Here is a 21,276-nt window from a genome sequence, read left to right as displayed (position 1 = left end):
TTACGTTTTTGTTGTTGACCCCCCAATCTTGAAAGATAGAATAGGTTGATTCATGGGCTTCAGATTGACCTAGTTTGGGCCCAATATGTGATGATGACCTTGGGCCCAAAATCCTAACCAGGCCTCATCCCACACTATTACCTCTTCTTATCTCTGTGTTTTTTCTTTTTCTTTTTGTGCTGGACCATTCTTATCTAGTTATCTGAATATCTGTCTCCACCTTTACAGTCTTATTAGACCAAAAATGATTAATTAAAGTTTTTTACGCATATTTCTTATCATCTAGGTATTTGCTAACAGCATATTACTTATCTGTTCTTCCAAGTCAATAATTGTATTAATAATAATAATTTATGACTAGATTTCAATTAGCTTAACTAGTAAATTATTTATAAAAAAAAAATATTAGTACAATTTTTTGTGGCTGAATAAAAAATTTGAGATAAGTATATCTAATAATAAGGATCAATCCTATCATGTCTATAAAATTGCTTTTTTCACCTTTTTTCATGATTGTTAGAATGCATGATTCACCCGCAAAACCAAGTGTAGACATTTATAACAATATATTATATGCATGTTTTTTTTTTGAATTTGATATTATATTCTAGATGTTATTCTGTTCAACGTGCTTTCTTTTGTCCAAAGAAGTGCATCACTTTACCATTTAAAGTATGGTGGATTCTAAAATATAATAATTATATGTTTGTATGGATGTTAAATTTTAGAGAGATGTTACGTCCACAATATTTTCACAACAAATCATCGGTAGTTAGTTGTTATTGGTTCAAATTTAAACTTAACATTAAGATTACTTTTTTGCCCCAATAATAACAACCAGTAACAATCTGCCACTTAAGATTTGTTGTAGAAATGTTGTGGACATATTATTTCTCTAAATTTAATCTAAATCCATGATACTTACATTAAAAATTTAAAACTAACAATTTCGGCCAATTTAACAGGACAGCTGACTTGTTTTCGACTTTAACTCAAATAACATTATATATCCTATCAAAAAAAAAAAACATTATATAAATTTTTTTTTTTAAATCAAATAAAGAACTGTATGAATAACTTGCACATTTCAATAACGGCAGGTATTAGAATAGGAGCATGCATGTTGTGTCGGTTCAGTTGTGTCCCAGCAAAAATCCTCTGTTTTATATACATATATATATATATATATATATATATATATATATATATAAAGCAAGTCCCAGCAAATGTAACTTATTTAAAGCAAATTATATCATGCTTCGATCTTAAAAATATCATGGAGACAGAGAGATTACTTGTACGGACATTCAGCAGCAGTGTAGCTAAATAGCTATATAGCTATTTTAGCTACACCAAAACACAAAAAAGATGGCTACAACAGTGGAGTTATAGCAAAAAAATTTAGCTTCTCAGCTACAGTGCACATCTAAAGATAGATGTGCACTGTAGCTCAAAGGTAAAAAAAAAAAATTATTTTATTTTCTGCCGGATTAAAATAAGTGCACATCTAAAGATAGATGTGCACTGTAGCTCAAAGGTAAAAAAAAAAAATTATTTTATTCTCTGCCGGATTAAAATAATACATGTTTTTTTTTTATTCAATTATTCTCCCAACCATTCCTCTCTCAAGCTCACTCAAACTCTCACCTCTCTGTCTCACTACCGCCGGCCCGACTCATCCTCAACATCATCACCTACCGACTACCACCAACCACCACCACTGGTTTAAAAAAAAAAACACATTAAACATGAACCCACAACCCACTACCAGCCACTGCCAACCACCACCATCGAAAAAAAAAAAAAAAAAACTAGCTACCACCAATCATAACCCACTTGCCACGAAACCCACTCAACCACTGCCATAGCCACTGTCACCACCACCCACAACCTCAACCCCTAACCACCAAAATCATAAAAAAATCACAAACCCAAAACCAAATCACAAACTCAAACCCACAACCGCATCACCACCACTAGTTGGGAAAATAAAAAAGAAAAAAAACAAAAACACCAGCCATCGTCAGCCACTCAATCGAACCCATAAAGAATAGATATTGAAAATCAGATCAAACCACCAAATACCCATGGCCGTCGAAGCACAGACCACTGAAAATCCTATCAGACCACCGAACCACCAAAAACCACAGTGAGAGAGAGGGACAAGCAAGAGAGAGACATTTTGGATTCAGTAGCAAGATAGAGAAGAGAGGCATTTTGGGTGAGAGAGTTTATTTCATATGAGAGAGAGAAGGGGAGAGAGGCTAAGCGTTAGGCATGGCCGCATGGGTGATGGGAAATTTTAGAAACAGGGACAAGCAAAGGACAAAAAAAAAGGAAGAGAGACACGTGTGTGGAAATAAATTAACATTATTTTTTTTATAACAATCAGCTACAGTGAGCTGATTGCGTGGCCGATGGTGGTAGCGGTAGTGGCAGCGGTAGCGATTGTGGTAACGGTGGCGATGGAAGATTCGGTGGCAGCAGTGGTGGTGCCGGCGATAGTGGCAACGGTAGCGGTTGTGGTAGCGGTTGCGGGTGGTTGTGATTGTTGTTTATTGTGGTGGATATATAATTTTATTGTAGTAAATACATTATTTTATTGTGTTGAAAGCTAAAATAGATCCACTGCTGCAACATGTTTTGTAAAGTGAGTAGGTAAAATAAATAAAGCAACTTTTTGTTGTGTCAAATAGTTAAATTTTTAGCTTCACTGTTGTGGATGCTCTTATATGTTTGTTTGGAGTCCAAATCTTCTGTCTCACTTTTCCTGCTCCACTCTATACTCCACTAATAAAAACTTGCCACGTGTTCACCTAATTAATTAAATATTACTATTAATTAATAACCGTAGTATTAATAAGTTAATAATGATAGCATTTAATTAATTAGGCGAACACGTGGCAAATTTTTATTGATGGAGTATAGAGTGGAGCAGGAAAAATGGGACAGAAGATTTGGACTCGTTTGTATGGGTGTTAAATTTAATCTAAAGCCATGACACTTACATTAAAAATTTAAAACTAACAATTTCGGCCAATTTAACAGGACGGCGGACTTGTTTCGACTTTAACTCAAATAACATTATATAAAAAAAAATAAAAATAAAAATCAAATAAAGAACTGTATGAATAACTTGTACATTTCAATAACGGCAGGTATTAGAATAGGAGCATGCATGTTCTGTCGGTTCAGTTGTGTCCCAGCAAAAATCCTCTGTTATATATATATATATATAAAGCAAGTCCCAGCAAATGTAACTTATTTAAAGCAAATTATATCATGATTCGAGCTTAAAAATATCATGGAGACAGAGAGATTACTTGTACGGATATTCAGTTTCATTCCTAGTGAAATTACTATTGACTTATTGAGGCAAGTTTAAAAAAACTAGTCTCTACGTGTGAGCGCATGCTTGAAGGCTCTTTTATTTTTTGTGTAAAGATTAATAATATTTATTCATTATAATTTCAAGTTGCTACATTTTTCAATCTCAAAAATATCTAGGGATGTGATGAGATTTATGCATTTGTAACTAAAATAATTTTTTGATATAAATATCATCACACCCCTAAATATTTTTATAATTAGAAAATATAGAAACTTTGAATTTTGATGAATAAACACTATTAACCTTTACACAAAAAATAGAAGAGCCTCACGCACGTGCTTAGAGATTAGTCTACTTATAAATTGTATTCTCAAAATAAAAATTATATATATAAATATTCAACTACCACTTGTTATTGTATATTGGGTTGGTTTACCTCCAAAACTTTTTTTAACTAGAATCTCTTTTTGTTTTAATGAGAAATTGTCACATTACCCACTAACTAAATAAAATGTAGAGATTAAAACTTACTACCACTTGCTATTGTGTATATAAAACAAAATGAGACCTCTAATTAAAAATGTATTGGAGGTAAGTCAAACTCTTGTATATTTAAAACAAAACAACATGTTCAATTGAAAAAGTACTGGAGGTAAGTCAAACTCCTAAATTAGCGCTTCTAAATTCTTCTTTAAAAATCAAGAGTATTGTAGTTCAATTCGAATCTTGTGGTATTTACAAATGTGCAAGTCTTCGGGATAAATAGAATTGTCCATAATATCATTAAAAACAATTGCAGATTAATTTATATTTTTTGTAGCAAGGAGTGAATGCAAAATATTGACTTTGAAAGTTTTATTATAAAGATATACCATCAAGTATATATCACAAAATTACTTTATTTTTGCATCTTGCTTGAGAAAGTCAACATATTTTTGCATCTTGCTTCAAAATAAAAGGAGACCTTCAATTAAAAAAGTACTAGAGATAAGCCAAACCTTTGTATATTTGAAAGAAAATGACATGTTCAATTGAAAAGGTACTGGAGATAAGTCAAACTCCTAAATTAGTGCTTCTTATATTCTTCTTTAAAAATCAAGAGTATTGTAGTTCAATTTGAATCTCGTGGTATTTACAAATGTGCAAGTCTCCAAGATCAATAGAATATCATTAAAAAAATTTGCAGATTAATTTATATTTTTTGTAATAAGGAGTGGATGCAAAATATTGATTTTGAAAATTTTATTATAAAGATTATACCATCAAGTATATCGCACGGTTACTTTATTTTTGCATCTTGCTCGAGAAAGTCAACATAATAATAAGATAATGTAAATGTCACGCACACTTGTAGGTTCTAATGCCGAAAAATTAAAGGGGAACAAAATGTCAATGTTCGTATTGGTTATTCACAACCCAAAAGTCAAGTAGTAACCTCCCATCTCTCTCGATTGATCAAAGGCAATTAATATTAATATGCTAAGTATTTTCATTGGTTAGAAAGAAGAATCAAAGTTTATCTAAAAAATATTAAGAAGAATCAAAAGCTACGGACCCTGGTTACAATTTGTTTGCCACTGGTAAGAAAGCCAAGGAACGCATTGGGAATGATTTACAATAAATTATATCCACATTTTAATGAGTTTGGCTTGATGAGGGGAGAAATGGATATTTGAATAATAATAATAACTTTTTAAGTGTGGTTCAGATTTTTTTCTTTTTTTGAGAAGATACTAATTATTTTAACATACATACGGAAAGAGGGAGAGAAGGTCCTAAAAAAATTGACAGTGATGTATATTCAAAATGACATAATTTTTTAAGTGTGATTCAGATTGATTATAAATAAGCCAAAAGTTTTGTAGTTTAATTGGTTGACACATTTTAGTATTTTTAATAAAGACATTGAAAATTCAAATATTTCATCACCGTTATAATTATCAAATTATAAAAAATACCTAAAGTTTAATAAGCTAAAATCATTTTTATTTATGTATTGTAATTAATTTAATTACATAATGCTTTATTCGTGATTTTTTATTTTATTTTTATATGTTTTGAAGCAATTCATAATATTAAAATGCATCTTCATACATTTATGGAGAAGAAACTTTACCTTTTCATTCTCTTAATATTGTGAAACATAATGACTTAAAACAGGGTGGTTTTTTCTCTTTGATCATTTAGGTAATTGTCTCAGATCTCTAAAGGGATGATGGCCCCATCATTTCAATCAAATAGTATTATAATTTTATTTTTTATTTTGGATAATTTGATAATTTCAATGGAAAGATAATATTTGAACCTTAGAGAGAGGTGGAGCTAGAGGGTCATGCCCCCTTTGCCTTTTTTTTAATTTCCCATTAACCATGCTAGAGGAAAAATTCTAACTTACGTGTAAATTTTCTTACCTTCTAGGTTCATTTATGTGAAAACATCAAGAGATATCAATTAAACTGCAATAATCTTGAATAATCTTATAGTATAGTAATACTATATTTATATAATAATATATATTTCATATCTAGATGATGATGATAAAAACTACAACAATGGTGAGGAAGGAGGAGGAGGAAGAGGAGGAGGAGGAGGAGGAGAGGATGATGATGGTGGTGAGTGTGAGGAAGGAGGGGAAGATGATGATGATGAAAGCAATGACAATGATGACACCAATGGTGATGGCTTTGGGTTGGTTGGATATGATCAACCTATTGATTTTGACTTAGGGCATGACTTTGACATGTAGGGGTGTTCAACTAACCCGTAAAAATCGACTTCATCCAATCCAATCCACCAGGTTAGGTCAGTTTTTAAAGGTTGGTGGGTTGAGTTGGGTTATGAATTTTTTTTTTACAGTGGGTCAAGTTGGGTTCGATTTATAAGATTCACAAATCTCATCTAACCCGATCCAACCAACCTATATTTAATTTATATTTAAAAATATATTATACATTTTTGTTATTTAGTTTTTTGCCTCTCTTCCTAAATAAATTCCAAACCCTAAGTTCTCCTCATATAGTTTGTATTGGTTTGGTGTTATGCTTAGGATTATTTGGATATAAATTTTTTCTTATTTGTGATGGTGTTGTTCTAATGCTCAATTTAGTAAAAATAATAGAAATTAAAAAAAAACTGTCCAACCCATGGGTCCAACCAGATTCACATGGATTGGATTGAATTTTTTTTTTCACCCACCATGGTGGGTTGGGTTAAAAAAACCCTCAACTTAACTCATGTACACCCATACTGTCATGTATGGGTTCTGTTCACTATTAGGTTTTTTTTTTTTGTTTTGTGTTGTATTTGTGTTGCATGCTTGGAATTTTGTCTCCACTTTTGCCCATATAGTTATGAAGACTTCTCCATTGGGCAATGTAAACTTGTTACCAAAATATTAGTAAAAAAATTGTCATTGCAAGAAGCTGCTATTACAATTATTAAATAGTCAATGCGGGATGTTGAATCTAAGGTAATAGGCTTATGCAACAAAAAATTAAGTTGCAGTAAATTTTAGATATTGCAATGATACCTTTAATGCAATAAGCCTAAATTACAAATTACATCCTCTAAATTTGCCCAAAACTCCATTTAATCACATAACTTCAATTACGTTCAATTTAGTCATTTTACTTTAAGCCTTATTCAATTCATTTATTTCGTTGGTATTCATCAAAATTGTGCCTAAAAAGCAACATAGTTTTGATTTTTTAAATTTAAAATTTCCATAAAACTAAAGAAAAAAAATTCAAGAAAAAAAAAACCAAAATTCTCTCTTAAATTCTTAGATTGCGACCAACCATCGTCTACATCGCATCCTCTTCCTCCTTGAGTTTATATACGATCTGCTGTGTGGGGCGCGCTTATAGAGATCGAAGTTGGCTCGAGCATTCTGGTGGAGCAACCCAATGAGCTTCTTGATTGAAGGCATAATCCTAATGAGGTACCTTTTGGGCTCAAACACTTCTTAAGTGAAAATGAAGCTCTGGGAGATTTTTTTTTTTCCAAAGCACACACGAAACCAAGCTGGTTTCGTGTGTGCTTTGCTGGGGGGTGGGGGAGTATAAATTTTTTATTTATTTAAAATTCAATGAAAACATGCTAAATATGATTTGACAAATAAAATTGGCATTCATTTAATGTTAACAAAATAAAAGGCACACAAAATTTGTTTCTTAATACAATTTAAATCAATCATTTATAGAAAATGGAATTTAGTGTTCTAAATCCTGGAAATAATCAATAATTGATTATGTACTATACTAGAAAAAAGTTTTATGTTCAATTTACAGAGTCAATCATATTCATTTGACCCTATAAATAAGTTGATAGGTTGTTGATTTAAAAAAAAAAAATCACATTCATATTCATTTGGCATAGACTGTTGTTGTTTTTTTTGTTTTTTGTTTTTAATTTAAATTTAAAATTTTAAAATCATATTGTTTTAAAAAAGCAACAAGTTGATAGGTTTGTTGTTTGTAGGGTGAAATGAATATGCCAATAATACATAATGAATATGTCTAATACATCTAGATTGATTTTCGTTGCATTAGCATTTGATATTATATACTTATTTTGGTATAGTGAGATGATGAGGAGGAGGATAGTAGCAACAACACTGAAGAAGGGGAAGATGAAGAAAAGAGAAAAGAAGGACGATGGTGATGGTGAGGGTGAGGAAGGAAGAGAAGACGACGATAATGATAGCTACCACAACAATTATGATAATCATAACAGCAATGACAACATCATTGATGGCGATATATTTGCGTTGGCTGGTTATGATTAGCCTACTGACTATGGTTTATAACTCAAAAATCAACAATATAAATTTTTAATAGAGATCTCTCTCCCCTCAACTATTGTACTATAAAAAAAGTATAAATTTTCTCAGACTTATACTCTCTTTATATATATATATATTATAATTACACAAATAATATAAAAACAATCATTTATTTAATTGTAAAATAATCAGAATCTTTCCTTTACAAAGTATATGTATAGAATAATTGAAACATAATCATAATAACAACAAGTCATGTAATATAACAAGGTGAAATACGAAGCATGCCTACAACACCCTCTAGGAAGAGAAACAAAAACAACAAGAAATCAATTCATTGGAATTTAACGTAAAGAGACAAGGGAAAGGAGAGGTATATTCAGCCAAAAAAGAAAAAAGAAAAAAGAAAAAAGAAAAAAGAAAAAGGAAAGAGGAAAGGTGAGGAATTATATGCAACTGTAAGAGCATCCACAGCAGTGGAGCTAAATAGCTATATTGCTATTTTAGCTCCACTCAAACCACAAAACCCACCTGCAGCAGTGGAGGCAAAGCTAAAAAATTTTAGCTTTGCGCTACAGTGCTCATGTATCAATACGTGAGCACTGTAGCTGAAAGTTATAAAAAAAATAATATTTTATTCGGGCAAGATTAAAAAACAATAGATCAGCTCCTTTCCCTTTTTCATTTCACGCTACCCCTCTTTTCTCTTCATACACTCCGGAAGCCTCTCCATTTCACTCTCTCCTTCTCTTTCTCTTCACAGTCCCTCTCTGAAGCTCACCGCCACCGCCGCCGACGCCGTCTTCTCTCTTCAGTCACTCCGGAAGTCTCTCCATTTCACTCTCTCCTTCTCTTTCTCTTCACAGTCACTCTCTGAAGCTCACCGCCGCCGACGCCGTCTTCAACGTCAGCTGAGACCCACGCCGACGCCGTCTCAACTCTCTTAAGCTCACCGCCGATCAATCTCAGCCCACGCCGTCCAAGCTCTCAACTCTCTCAAGCTCGCCGCCGCCGGCCCTTGCTGTCTTCAACGTCACCGTTCCACTTGGTAAGACCCACCGCCGATCAACTGAGACCCACGCCGATCAACCCTCTCGGCCTCAGACCCACGCCGTCCAAGCACTCAACTCTCTCAAAACTCTCTCAAGCTCACCGCCGATCAGCCCTCTCAGCTCACCGCCGATCAGCCCTCTGTTTCACTTCAAGTCAGTTGAACATTTGTGAATTGACATAACGTATTTATATTGGACAGAATGTATTGGGAATTTTCTGTGTGCAAGGTAATTTTCTGTGTGTATGGACTGAATGTATTTGTGATGAAATGTATTGGAATTTTTCTGTTTGCAGGAATTTATGGATTTCATATGGATTTCATAACCATGATATTACTAAAAAAAGAACCAAAATGAAGTTTGTAAAAAGAACCACATCCTACACAGTTTCTAGAATACACGTTTATATAGAGAAATGTTGGTTGACTGATTTCATCTCTGTCCATCAACTAGTACTAAAAAAGAATTTAAGTTTTGATATAAAGATTAGATTGGGAATTGTCTGTGTGCAGGGAACTTTACGCTATCACAATGATTGAGAAATTGTTTTAGTAAAAAAAAAAATGTATAAGTATAATTTGGGCGGTGGTGGAAGGGTCGGTGGCGGCGGCAGCCGCGGTGGTGGAAGAATCGGTGTTGGTGGTAGTGGTGGCGGTGGCTGCGGCAGTAGCGACTGCAGTGGCGGTGGCAGTCGCGGTGGTGGAAGAATCGGCGGCGGCGGTGGCGGCGGCAGTGGTGGCAGCGGTAGCGGTGGCGGTAGCGATTGCGGTGACGGTGGAAGAGTCGATGGTAGCGGTTGCGAGTAGTTGTGATGGTTGTTTATTGTAATGAATATATTATTTTATTGTAGTGGATATATTATTTTATTGTGATGTTTATATTATTTTATTGTGTTGAAAGTTTAAAATAGATCAGCGATGTTTTGTAAAGTGGATAGGTAAAATAGATAAAGTAACTTTTAGTGGAGCTAAAAAGCTAAATTTTTAGCTCTACTGCTGTGAATGCTCTAACAGCATTAAATTTCACGTTGTATTATTGTAAGTAACAGACCCACCCACAGGCCACAGATCACTGTACCTTCGCATCTTCTCTCTCTAATCTCTATGGATTAAAATAAACCCATATCACCTATCAAAAAAAAAAAAAAGACCCATATCACAATTTTTTTTTTTTTTGCCTTTTCCCCCACGTTACACAGTACACGTGTCCCAATGGAGACAAAACTCATGCGAACTCAATTGGACCGCAGGCCACCACAGTAGACCCCCTCCCCCTAAAATCCAATAGACAGGTCACGCACCCCCACAAAACCACCAGGCCATCGTATCAACTGACCTAATAAGAATTAAATGGACCGTAGAGAGTATACAAAAATTACTCCAAATAATACTATATACACTATACAATAACCTTGTATTCCTCCATCTTACAAAACTAATGAAAGTTTTTAATATCATACATTATGTACAATTAGTGTGGTAAGTTTCAGTTAACTCAATTGATAAAATTTATCGTTGTCAAAAAAAGACTGAGTTTGATTCTTATATATACCAAAAAAATTAATTGATATTTTAATTTGACAATAAAATACGCTAATTAGAAGCGTAAGCCATAACTTAAAATTATCCATTAGTATGATTTATTATTATGTGTTTATTGTATTTCGAGAGAATGGTATGATTATTAAAAATATATATATTTTTAAAGTAATAGGAGGAGAGAGAGAGAAAGAGAGAGAGAGAGAGACGACTTTGTTAAGCGGCGTGTCTTCAAGTGTCGTGCATGCATTTTATGCATCTGTTGCTTTGCATGCACTCTCTCTCATCTTTTCTCTCTCTCTCTCTCTAAAAACACACGCTTTCTTGGTCTTACCCACACACACAGCCCCACTACCGCCGTAACGCTTTCTCTCACTCTCCATGAACCACCGCCAATCTCAATCCACTTCAGTCTGTTTCTGGTTCTTCTTCACCCTCAACTTTGATTATTAGTAAAAAAAACAAATATTTATTTATTTAGTACTTTTTGGGTTCTTAAATTAAAGTCTATAACAAACATGTTCTTTTTTTTTCTTAGGTTTGTTTGTTTGCTTGAATGACCAATTCTAGATTGGGGCCTAAAGATTTGGGACAAGGTTGGTTCTTTTAATGTTTTATTTTCATAGTTGTTAGTATATATTTCCTTAATCATTGTCGAATCTCAAACGTATGTGTATGCGTGTTTCTGTGTCTTTGTCTGTCTCCGTACGTGTGTTATGTGTGTGCCGTCTCTAATGATGATTTTGTGATTAAATTTTCGATTTTTATCAAAAGGGGTTTTAGGGTTTTGATTTCGATTTGTGTCTTGCTTTGCTTGACAGACTTCGATTTTGGGTTAATGGGGTCCAAGATTTGCATGAATGCTTCGTGTAAAGCGACCAATACGCACGAATGGAAGAGAGGCTGGCCTTTACGATCCGGTGGATTCGCCGATCTTTGCCACAAGTGCGGGTAATTTTCCTTTTATTCATAGCCTTTTGCTCTGGGAATCCAATGCAATTTCATTTATCACACATTATTGGGCTTGATTTGATTTTGCAAAGGGTAGTTTGGGTTTAAGAATGGTGTTGAATTGAATTTTTGTTATTGGGTATTTTTTTTTTCCTTGTATTGGGGGTTTGACTTAATGGGCTGCTTTTGAAGCTATTTTATTTGTGTTAAAGTTGAAATTTTTGTGTTTGTTGAATTGTCTAGCTTAGAATGTGAATTTCTAAAACGCAAAAATTGGTGGCATTGCTGTTAGAAAAGCTATAATTAGATAAGAGAAACTATTCTTACGATAATATTAACTAAACTAAGTATCTCTGCTAACATAGACTATAGTTGACGCTCAAATTTTCATTTTTATCCCTGAAATTATAATTTCGTGAATGGGGAAATTGGAAATAAAAAAGAGAAATCTGAAATCACAGCCTATTGAACGTATGCATGGTTCACAATGGCTATCATGTTATGCAATTTATATGTTCCGATACGACTAGGTACTGAATTTAGTTAAGGCTATTAACTACATTAAAGAGGCCTGGATTTTCTGTGTACTGGATTCTTGAAAACCTTTGAAAATTACTATTATCCGGATTATTTATCTAATTAACACAATTATCCTTTGTTTAATTTAATACATTAATAGTTATCAAGTGATTCAAATGTCCCTGGGGATGGGCAAACTCATGCATTTATATGTTCAAGTTATCGGTTATCCTATTTGATTTTTGTTCAACTTTTGTTATGTTGCTTCCACTTCTGCTTGTAAGAAATATAAATTCTTTCTCTTTGTTCATGGAATGAACTGGAAATTTTAAATTATGCTTTGAAAATTCCTCCACTAATTTTCATGATAACAGAACTTCAGATGGTCTCTACAACAATTTCTAGCTTATGCCATAAAGATAATTGATAAAGCATGTCATATCATTCTATTTGTTTATTTACTTTCATCATTTTGGATTCACAATGTCCTGTTTGGCTTATTCTTGATGTGGCAATGTCTTTACTTAGATCTTTCTTTGAGGATTTGCTTTTCTGTGATAAATTCCACCTGGAGGAAACGGGTTGGAGGGAATGCAGTTTATGCAACAAGGTAAACTTAAAGTGGTGTGTTTTTTTCCCCCTTCTTATTTTCTTCCTCTTTTCTCCCCCTGTTTCAAGATTTTCCTTCCTTTTTTCTTTATTTCCTTCTTCTTCTTTTTTATTTTTATTTTAATTGAGCTTTTTAAATGACAGCGTATCCACTGTGGATGCATAATGTCTAAGCGTTTGTATGAGTACCTGGATTTTGGGGGTGTAGGGTGTATTAGCTGTGCAAAGAGCTCTGGACTTTATTCGGTAAGATTTACCAATATATTAGGTTATATAATTGTTGAAACGTTGCAATCACTGTATTTTAGCTCATTCAGTTATGTTATATATGGGTTAAGCATTTGTTTGCAGTCTAATTCATCCCTGGTCAAGCTTTTTGGGGGGTGTGTATGCATGTACATTGTTGGAAGTCTGACAATGTTTGTAATTTGGTCATACTACTCTTCATTCTTGCTCCCCACTTTCTCTTCCTCCCTTTCACAGAAATGGATGCAGGATCTCATCAGTCATAAATGATTTGCTTAAAATGATCATGGGAAGGGCTTTTTGCTTCCTTTTTTGAACTTCTTTTTAAATTGATGTTTGGCTAAATATATTATTTGTTGAGGATGCTATCCACCATCTCTTTTGACCAACATTTTGGATGTATGGGGTGGTCACATGCAGTGCTTTCAGTGTCAATAAGTAGATTATATGACTGCCAGACTACATGCTTGACACAGACTTTTATTATTCTTTTTATGCAGATCTGGAGGGGTGAAATTCCTAATGGATTTGGTTCATTTACATTGAATAATGCTGGTGATTCATTATCCAGTCCTTTTGAGAAAAATTTGGTCAGTGAGAGTGTCAATGAGGGAAAACTTATGCAATTGTGCAGAATCGCCGAGGATAATGCACCAAACCTTTTGCCTCAATCTCAGACTGGAGAAGCAAATGCATCTCAAGTTGGCACAGGCTTTTCTAATGTGACTCAACCATCTGTTGGATCGGTAACATTTGCCAAGTCAGACAGTAGTAGACAATTGTTAGAGGGTAAAGATATGCATGAGTCGTTAACTCAGCCGTCTTTGAGTATGACCTTGGGAACTCCAAATTTCATGATACCATTTTCTGGTGGACCTTTAGATGAGCAGAGCAAAACACATTCTCCCTTACAAAAAGGGCAAAGATCTCGCCCTATATTGCCCAAACCCCTAAAAAGTGGCCTCAGTGCAAGTTCAGAGACAAATAAGGGGGTGGTTCAGATGCGAATTGCTAGGCCACCTGCTGAAGGGAGGGGGAAGAATCAATTACTTCCTCGATACTGGCCGAGGATTACTGACCAAGAGCTGGAGAAATTATCTGGAGAGTATCCCTGATTTTGTCACATTTCTGTTTTCTTGGGTTTTGTTTATTATTATTTTTATTCTCCATGATAAAGTAATAACTTCGTTAATAATTTTATATATAGTATTGTTTATCCAGTGATTCACACATAGTGCTTCCCTTAACTTTGTTATATTTTAAAGTTTGAATTCCACTATTGTGCCATTGTTTGAGAAAGTGCTGAGTGCCAGTGATGCTGGTCGAATTGGTCGTTTGGTTCTCCCAAAAGCATGTGCTGAGGTAGGTTTAGACGTTCATTTTCTAATATGGTCGAATTGGTTGTTTGGTTCTCTCTTCTCTCTCTTTTTTCCTTTTCTTTTTCTTGCATTTCTTTCTTTCTTTTCCCGGGGCATGTGTAAGCTGAAAGTCAATGCAGGCATATTTTCCTCCTATTTCTCAATCAGAAGGCTTGCCTTTAAGGATTCAAGATGTGAAGGGGAATGAGTGGACGTTTCAGTTCAGATTTTGGCCCAATAACAACAGCAGGATGTATGTTTTAGAGGGTGTTACCCCTTGCATACAGTCTATGCAATTACGAGCGGGTGACACTGGTATGCTTCATTATATTCTGGTATAGAGGTTCATATTTATTCATGGATTTTCTATACATGTTTGTTATGATTATTGTATTCTGTAAATTGTATTTTAAGTTATGGACTGATTTGTGAGACGCTCCATAGCAGTATGTTATGGAAAACCTTCTGAACATTGTTTGGCATGAAGAGGAAAACGTTTGAGCCATGCTAGCGTTCGTATACAATTTAGTTTTTGTAATCCTTCTCATGGGATGTTATTACTAGTTTGATTTATATTTACAATCCCATCTATTGATACTGTGTAGTTGTTACTTCTCTTGTTTTTTATATTAGAGTCTGACTAGAGTGTTCTTCAGTCAGCTTTGTTGATATCATATCCATTGGAATATTGCTTGTTAATGCTCCCCTTTTGTGATATTTCAGTGGTTAGTGTCATGTATGACACTGTTTCCATGTAGTTCCAACATATCCCTAAAAGTTATTAAAAGGATGGTGGGGGGATCTGAAATTTTAAAGATTTTACATAAGTTGCTAAGGCAGCAAAACAAGTTAAATGTTTTAAGGACTATGGACCAGCTTAACCTAGCTCTGCCCCTAGTGATTATTTATTGTGGAATAATGGGAATCTAGATTTTTTCTTAGTTGTACACCTTTAAATTATTTTTGAAGGGAATTCAATGCATCTATATAGCCTCCTGTCATTGGTATATGGCTCTGTACAATGGTATTTGGTGAGATATGTAATGTGATTTCTTTCAGGACTAAGTACGTCTTCACATTCATGTCTCAGCTCTTGGCTTGATGATCAAGAGATTTTGGTGCATTTGTAGAAGTTCTTGTTCTAGTTTTATCACATTTTTGTACTTCTTTTAATCGAAAAATTGGAAGTTAATGTATAATATGTTATGTTTTGTTTCACCATTTTTCTCTGTTTTAATGCAGTAACATTTAGTCGGATAGATCCCGGAGGCAAACTTGTGATGGGGTTTCGAAGGGCGTCAAACACTGTTGATGCACAGGTATGTATTTCACTCCACCATCTTCGTCCTGTTTGCTTTCAGATCAAATCTTAATTTTTTTTTTTGGGTCTTGGAAACTGATATAATTACTTTTATAAAATTGTGAAATTCACAGGATGCGCACACATCTGCCCTTCCTAATGGCACACCATCTGGGGAAACCTCCTTCTCTGGTGTTATTGAGAATCTGCCTTCAGGAAACGGTTACTCTGGGCTTTTTCAAACAATGAAGGGAAGCACAGAACCTCACCTAATCCTATCTGAAAATTTGCATTCAGGGGATGGGGATATCAGGTTGCATACAAGTGATAGCCATGGACTCGGGACAAATGAAGATTCTCTGCAGCAACCAATGCCAATTTCAGAGAAGAAGAGGACTAGAAATATTGGCGCTAAAAGTAAGAGACTGCTAATGAATAGTGAAGAGGCTTTGGAGCTGAGACTTACATGGGAAGAAGCACAGGACTTGCTTCGTCCACCTCCAAGTGTCAAGCCTAGCGTTGTTACTATTGAGGACCATGAATTTGAGGAATATGATGTAAGTATATCATGATTGTTACTATTGACTCAGTAATGAATATCTTATGGGTTTAAAGCGTGGGACCTCAGGTTCCAGCATATTCTCTGGATGTAATTGAAATAAGCGTTGATTCCTTCCTGTTCAGGAACCTCCTGTTTTTGGAAAAAGGACTATATTCACTGCTCGGCCATCTAGGTAAGGGCATGTGTAATATATCTTATTAGTTATCATTTTGTATTGGTGAAGTAACCTAGCTCTGCGGGGTTAGTGGCATTTTTTTTTTGGGCTAGTTTTCTACCTGCTATTTCATTCTTTCTTTTTCAGTTTGTTACTTTGTTTGAAATGTTTGTTTTTGATAGATACTTTGTTTGAAATGCTAGGGCCTGATTAGTTGGAGAATATTTGTTTTTGTTTTCAAAAATCAAAATAGTATAAAAACAATTTTAAAAAAATTGAACTTGAAACTAATATTCAGATAATAAATTTTATATTATACTTGTTTGACTCTTACTTTTAAAAACAAATTTCAAAATACTAAAAACAAAAAATAATTGTTTGGGAGACCATTTCTATTTTTGAGATATAAATAAAAAAATTACAAAAACGCGTAGAATTCATAGATCACTTAAAAAGAAAAAAATGATAAGTTTTAAATTTGAAGTGTGAGAATTCTTTTGTGATAAAGATAAACTCCTTAATTTAAGAGATAAAAGAGTTTGGACAAATATGTGGGGCTCATTGTTTTCAATTTATTTAAAACTATGTCATTAAAAACATTTTCTGTATCCCGAAAACACCCCTTTAGCCTTTTTCAAAATCCTGTTCTAAACTAGGAAACTAGGAAAATAGGATATAATTTTTTGAAAATTGTATTTAGAAAATATTAGCTAAACAATAAATTCAAGTGTGGGACCTACCATTTTATGGACTGCAAAACAAAAAATTATATTTAAATACTATATCAAAATGGCCCTTATTTGCACCGATTTTGTATGTTTCCTAGAGTTCATTGTATGAACTAATATTTTGGCCGCATCTTCTCCAAATAAATATTATTATATTACCAAATGTTGAACGGCAAAGGTGTGACTCAATGCATTAACTTACCGAAAAAACAATTGAATAAGTGATTCAATGGTGTGGAAACTTGCCATGCAGGCAAATAAGCCCTCATTCAGGGACAAATATACAAGGGGGAAGTCCGAGGACCACCCCCCCCCCCCCCCCCTTCTTTTTCCTGACCCTTATCCCTTTGATATTATATTAGAATTTGCACAAATATGATGAATTTAGAACTCACAGTGGACAATATACTGTAGAGACCAGAAGATCCAACCTCTAATTCATTTTCAGATCACTGCATGCATGCCAAATAATATGTGCATTTAATCAAGTGTTAGATATTTATATCTTATGCTGAATATGCTGAGTACTTTCATCTAGGGGCCAGGAACAATGGGCTCAGTGTGATGATTGCTCCAAATGGCGAAGGTTGCCTGTGGAAGTTCTTCTCCCTCCAAAATGGACATGTTCAGAAAATGAATGGGATTCAAGCAGGTCTAACATTATTCGAAGATTCTGTTTTCTCCCTTTGAAGATCTTTCTTCAGACGAAAGTTTGTCTTGTATAATTTATACTCTTATGGTTTGTGATGTTCTCATAGGTGTTCCTGTTCTGTTCCGGAGGAGATCAGTCAAAAGGAATTGGAGAATCTTTTGAGAGCAAGCAAAGGTATGACATTGGCCTTTATTTTTCTTCTTACTAATGAAATTTGTGTTGCAGTACTTTACAAAATGGTTATAGTAATAAAACTATATATAATAAAATCCTTAAGACGTAATACATTTATAAAAATGGTGTTCGCATGTACAGTATCTTGATGTTTCTATTAAAATAGGTGTTTCAGTTTTGACTCTGTGGATATATGGATTTGAAAATTTGTAATGGACCAGACTTCATCCATATGTGTTTTAGATAAATGTTGAGATAAATAGATGGACAATATACTTTTAGTCCATACAAAGACACACATGTTTGTTGTAAGTGATGAAGTCAGTCCTATGATAAATCCAGGAATTGGTCACGGGGTCACTGTTAACATCATTCAAAATTTATGATCTTTATCCTCAACAGAGTTTCAAAATATTTCCTGATTCATTTCAGCCCCCTCTATATCTTCCCCAGATTTCAAGAAGCGAAGAATTGTGGGAAGCCATAAGTCAGCTCAAGAACGTGAGCCTTCTGGCTTGGATGCTTTGGCTAGTGCTGCAGTTCTGGGAGACAATGTGGGGGATTCAGTTGAGCCATCGGTTGGAGCCACCACCAAACATCCCCGACACCGCCCTGGTTGCAGTTGTATTGTGTGCATCCAGCCCCCAAGTGGGAAGGGCAAGCACCACCCCACCTGCACATGTAACGTATGCATGACTGTAAAGCGCAGGTTTAAAACCCTAATGCTGCGCAAGAAGAAACGCCAATCAGAACGTGAAGCAGAGACTGCCCAGAAGGATCATAAGCACCCTAGGAATAAGTCAGAAATGAATGGCAAACCCAAAGATGCACAGGTGCCAACGAATCATCTGGAGAATGAAGCAAGTCAGAGTAGAATTAAAGCTGAGGTGGCTGGGACCAGCAATGGACAAATAGACCTGAATTCTCATCCCAATCGTGAAGACATGCAACTGGATCTGGATGTACCAGGAATGAGCCTTTTGAGCCTTGTTCAAGCAGCCAGCATTCCATTAGAGGATTATATAGAGCAAAGGATGACAAGCTTTACATGTGATCAACAGGGTAGTCTAGGTTCCGGAATACAGCCACAAGTTTCTGGAGAGAACAAGAAACGCTTGTCTGATGAAGGGAGCCTTGCATCTGGGGTTTGGGAGCATGAGAGTAGAGGTGATGGAGGAAGTTATCATGAGTCCAATTTAGATTGAAACCATCTTCAATGAAAGAGTTTTTTTTTTAATTCCTCTCTCTCTGAAAGTATAGTTTTGTTTGTTTTCTAATATTAATGAGGCGGTGTTACAAATCTCTCTCCACAATTTACAAATGTAATCTCTTTTTTTAAACTAATAGTCTTTATAATTAGTTGTTCGTCTCTCTCTTTCTGCCAGCAAGCAAGTTTGTACATCACAGTCCATACTCAGCCTATTCGGGTAGCAAACGACTAGTTGAAACATATAGGCTTGCCATTTCTGGCATAATATTAATAGACTAGTACATGTTACCCAATATGTTCCAAATAGTTTTTTTTTGATAAGTAACGACAAATTTTTATTAAAAAATGAAGAGCAGCCAACCCGGGTACATTGGGAATGTACTATGGGGGCATAAATCAAAAACCAAGATTACAACGATCAAGTAAAACAGGAAAGGAAGAACAAGAAAAATGACAAAAAATCACACTTCAATCGAGGAGAGTGTGTAAGAAAAAAGACTAAATCTCTAATATAGAGCGTTCACAACCCTCAAAGCATCTCGCATTCCTTTCGCGCCAAATACACCATAACAAGCAATGAGGCACAATTCTCCACAACTCTATATTTCTATGTCTTCCAAACTTACCTTGCCAAGACTCAAACAACTCAATAACCTTTTGAGGCATAACCCAATGAATTCCAAACAAGTAAAACACCAACGACCACAACTCACAAGCAATGGGGCAATGAAGAAGAAGATGATCCACCGACTCCCCACAATTCTTACACATATAGCACCAATCAAGAACTATCACGCGTCGTTTGCGAAGATTATCTGTTGTTAAAATCTTACCTAAAGAAGCAGACCATGAAAAGAAAGCTACCCTTAGAGGAACCTTCGATTTCCAAATCAACTTCCAAGGGAAGGATAAGATGATAGGAGGGTAGAAAGAAAGATAGAATCCTCTAACCTCAAAACCTCTACTCCTTGTTGGCTTCCAACACAACCGATCCGGACCCAATCCCCTTACCGTCGAAGAGTAGACCATATCCATAAACCGATCAAAGGATTCTTGTTCCCAATCTTGTGGAGGGCGACGAAATTTAGCATCCCAATGAATCCTCCCACCAGACCAACACATAACCTCCGCTACTGAAGAATCCTTTGTTTTACAAATACAATAGAGCTCCGGAAAAGCCTCTTGGAAAGTACGATCTCCGCACCATACATGCTTCCAAAACTTCACTCGAGTACCATCCCCCACATCATATAGAATTAGTTTAGAAATACTCATCCAACCACTCCTAATATGTCTCCACAAACTAACGCCATAAGCACTGGTCACCTTTTTTGTTCCAAATAGTTACATTGATTGCCCTTTGCAGGCTCCATCTGGTGCACACCATGGGATCATTAGCCCGAATTCTGCACCATATATCATCCATCAGGCAGTAGAGAGGCCCGTCTGGGTTGACCCACAACATGTCACAATGGTAAACAGCCATCCGTGGCAACTAGCACCCGGGGTATTGCCTACACCAATGTGTCCAAGAAGGTTAAGCCAGGTTTCTGCTTTTTAGGGCTTCTTGTCTGTCAAACTACAGTCTTCTACGATATAGTAATATGACACTATGACTATTGTTTTCTAACTAATTACACAATTGGTAGCCTCAAGTTATTGTTTTTTGTTTTAGTGTATTCGTTAGCAAATTACAAAAGAATTACAATCTATATATAAAAAGAACAAAAAGGAAGATGGCAAGTTAAAATAAATCACGTAGTACATACATAGATGTCTAGATATCATGAAAGAACTAAAAAAAGAAGAGGACAAAAGGTGTCCCGACAATTTACATAGAAAAAATTATATTTTTTGTTGTGTTTTTTCATGACTTGGGGATATGAGTTGTTTCTTTACAAATTGCAAATGCTCACAGTACTTATTGCATGTCTTTCTCATTCCTCCATTCGGTCGTGATATTCTTTTTCGTCTAATGTTGGCGAAGAGTTGGGCCTTGTTTGGATTTTGGTGAACTGAGTTAACAAAACTCAGTTTTGTTAACTCATAGCCCAAAATTCGTGAGGCCCACGGGTAGTGACATTGTTTGGATGATTTTCTCTCAGTTCA

At 35.0% G+C, this 21,276-nt stretch overlaps 1 protein-coding gene across 3 annotated transcripts; it reads left to right on the top strand.

The window, feature by feature from the left end:
• The first annotated feature begins 10,975 nt into the window (after positions 1-10,975).
• Positions 10,976-19,339, top strand: LOC142607778 (B3 domain-containing transcription repressor VAL1). Of its 3 annotated transcripts, none has more exons than XM_075779405.1 (14): positions 10,976-11,126; positions 11,243-11,300; positions 11,526-11,655; positions 12,703-12,784; positions 12,928-13,029; positions 13,530-14,134; positions 14,295-14,391; positions 14,528-14,702; positions 15,630-15,706; positions 15,822-16,244; positions 16,372-16,421; positions 17,670-17,783; positions 17,890-17,957; positions 18,411-19,339. In XM_075779405.1, the coding sequence occupies exons 2-14, from the start codon at positions 11,261-11,263 to the stop codon at positions 19,160-19,162; spliced, it is 2,715 nt and encodes a 904-aa protein (XP_075635520.1). In that variant the 5' UTR covers positions 10,976-11,126; positions 11,243-11,260; the 3' UTR covers positions 19,163-19,339. The 3 variants fall into 3 exon arrangements, with proteins under 3 accessions (XP_075635520.1, XP_075635519.1, XP_075635521.1); XM_075779404.1 differs by having other exon boundaries at positions 18,390-19,339; XM_075779406.1 differs by lacking the exons at positions 10,976-11,126; positions 11,243-11,300 and having other exon boundaries at positions 12,703-12,798; positions 18,390-19,339.
• The last annotated feature ends 1,937 nt before the right edge of the window (positions 19,340-21,276 follow it).

This window comes from Castanea sativa, chromosome 8 (assembly GCF_040712315.1).
Source record: "Castanea sativa cultivar Marrone di Chiusa Pesio chromosome 8, ASM4071231v1".
Lineage (NCBI taxonomy): Eukaryota > Viridiplantae > Streptophyta > Magnoliopsida > Fagales > Fagaceae > Castanea > Castanea sativa.
Note: the sequence above shows the minus strand (reverse complement) of the source record. Positions and strands in the feature narration are given on the sequence as shown.

Excerpts from the sequence above, each read along its gene's own strand:
- LOC142607778 (XM_075779404.1), top strand. The coding sequence starts at position 11,261 with ATGACCAATTCTAGATTGGGGCCTAAAGATTTGGGACAAG. Across the intron at positions 13,030-13,529 it reads AGAGCTCTGGACTTTATTCG|ATCTGGAGGGGTGAAATTCC; the intron begins GTAAGATTTACC and ends CTTTTTATGCAG. Across the intron at positions 17,958-18,389 it reads TCTTTTGAGAGCAAGCAAAG|CCCCCTCTATATCTTCCCCA; the intron begins GTATGACATTGG and ends GATTCATTTCAG.